Raw genomic sequence first — 2,053 nt, forward strand, 5'->3', positions numbered from 1 at the left:
CACTTCTGAAATACAGCAAGCTCGCCGCTAGTCCCGCCGACGGCCGGAGCCGCGACCCTGCGTACCACGCGTGACGGGGTCTACCTAGCAGCATGGCGAAGGATATGACGTGATGGATAAGACAAGGGAGGCGGATGTGGATGCTGCACTGCCCGTAGAGGTCATCAAAAAGCGGCAAGCAGCGACCCCGTGAGAGCGGAAATGCAGAGGTGAGCTTGCGCGCTCCTGCCTTGCGACGCTCGACGCATTTGGTGAGATCACCTGTAGTAGGCTCGGAAAAATGGGGAAGGAAACCCCTCAACTCGATGAATTAGCTTCTTTTCTCCCTTGAATCCCCCCATTTTCTCTCTCTGATCTCACACCAGCGAGGGCACGGTACACTAATAGCAGCGGTGCATCGTGCAACGCTCTTTTCGGAGTAGCTGTGTTTACGTGCCTCTCGTTTCTTCTCACATCCCGGCTCGAGCTGTTTGCTCGGCGATCATATCTTCTTGCCCACCGCGAAGGCACGCACACTGCCAGCAAGGCACGTTTTTTTTTTCGGGGGGGGACTATCATTCCTCATCTGCTCCCTCTGTCTCTTCGTTTTTTTTTTTGCTTCGCTGTTTCCTAATTGGATCTCCTTTGGCAACCATGCAGTTGATGCGTGCGGTCACCCTGAAGGGGTTCGGCGATACGGACATGCTCCAAATCTCTCGCATACCCAAGGCCGTCATCACCCGCGGGAGGGACATCCTAATAAAAGTGAGTGCGGCTGGCGTCAACCGCGCCGACGCGGCTCAGCGCAAGGGCCACTACCTCCCACCAAAAGGCAGTAGCGAGGTTCTGGGATTGGAGGTGTCGGGGATTGTGGAGGAGGTAGGGGTCGATGTAAAGGACTTCAAGGAGGGCGACAAAGTGATGGCGTTGCTGCCGGGTGGCGGATACGCTGAGTACGCCGTGGCACACGAGGGCAGCGTCATGCACATCCCGCAAGGCTACTCCTTTATCGAGGCGGCTGCAATTCCGGAGGCGTTTCTCACTGCGTGGCAGGCACTAAAGTACCACGGCGACTGTTGCAAGGGCCAAAAAGTCCTCATTCACGCCGGAGCCAGCGGCGTCGGCACTGCGGCAGCACAGCTCGTCGAGAAGTACTTCCAGGCCACCGCTCTCACCACTTCCTCAGAGTCCAAGGTGGAGGTGTGCAAGAACTTTGCGAGCATCAACTTCACCCGCACCCCGGATGAGACTGGCATGTGCTTCTCTCCGAAGGTAAAGAGGCTTCTTGGCGAGGGTGCCATCAATCTTGTCCTGGACTCTGTCTTTGGCGGGTCGTACATCTCCGAGGATGCCGCGGTGCTGGCGAAGGACGGCCGCATCGTGGTGCTCGCTTTCATGGGCGGTGCAACGGTGCACCTGAACTGCCTTCCTCTCCTGCGACAGCGCGCACACGTCATGTTCTCCAAGCTTCGCTGCCAGTCGGACGACTACAAGCAGAACCTAGTCGACACCTTCGAGGAGGCGGTGATACCCTACATGAATGAGCGGTTGATTGTGCCAGTGGCGAACAAGACATACCCGCTAGAGGAGGTTGCTCAGGCGCACATGCGGCTCGACGACAGCAAGGCGTGGGGTAAGATCGTGCTGACGTTCAACAGCCATCTCTCGGCGACATCGACGAATCCGCCGCCCACGCTGACAGCTTAGACCAGATGCTGCACAGACGCAGCAAAAGGAAAGCGCTGCGGTGGCGGCTGGCACGAGCCGAGAGCAAAAACGGGGCTGGTGAGGGCACCCGCGAGAGAATGATGGGGGCGGGGAACAGGGGGTGAGAACGATGCGCTTCGCGTTGTAAGCAAGCACCCTGGCTCATCTTCAAGGGATTTTCCTTGCCCTCCCTTGCGCGCCGCGGCTCCTCTGGAGCCTCTTGACCACGTGGTAGCGCAGCTGCGCAAGAACACTGCCGATAGTGCGCAACTCATCCACGGTTCTTACAGGGAGTGTGGATCTGATCTACACACAGATATGGAGGGGCCCTCTCACGCGCGCCGTTGGCTCCTACCGGCTTCTCTCT

The 2,053-nt window shown here is 58.4% G+C and overlaps 1 protein-coding gene across 1 annotated transcript; it reads left to right on the top strand.

The window, feature by feature from the left end:
- Positions 1–633: 633 nt before the first annotated feature.
- On the top strand, positions 634–1,686 carry LMJF_29_1010 (conserved hypothetical protein; the record flags this gene model as incomplete). Its single annotated transcript, XM_003722133.1, has 1 exon — positions 634–1,686. The coding sequence occupies one exon, from the start codon at positions 634–636 to the stop codon at positions 1,684–1,686; it is 1,053 nt and encodes a 350-aa protein (XP_003722181.1).
- Between the last annotated feature and the right edge of the window lie 367 nt (positions 1,687–2,053).

The sequence above is a fragment of the Leishmania major genome, chromosome 29 (assembly GCF_000002725.2).
Source record: "Leishmania major strain Friedlin complete genome, chromosome 29".
Lineage (NCBI taxonomy): Eukaryota > Euglenozoa > Kinetoplastea > Trypanosomatida > Trypanosomatidae > Leishmania > Leishmania major.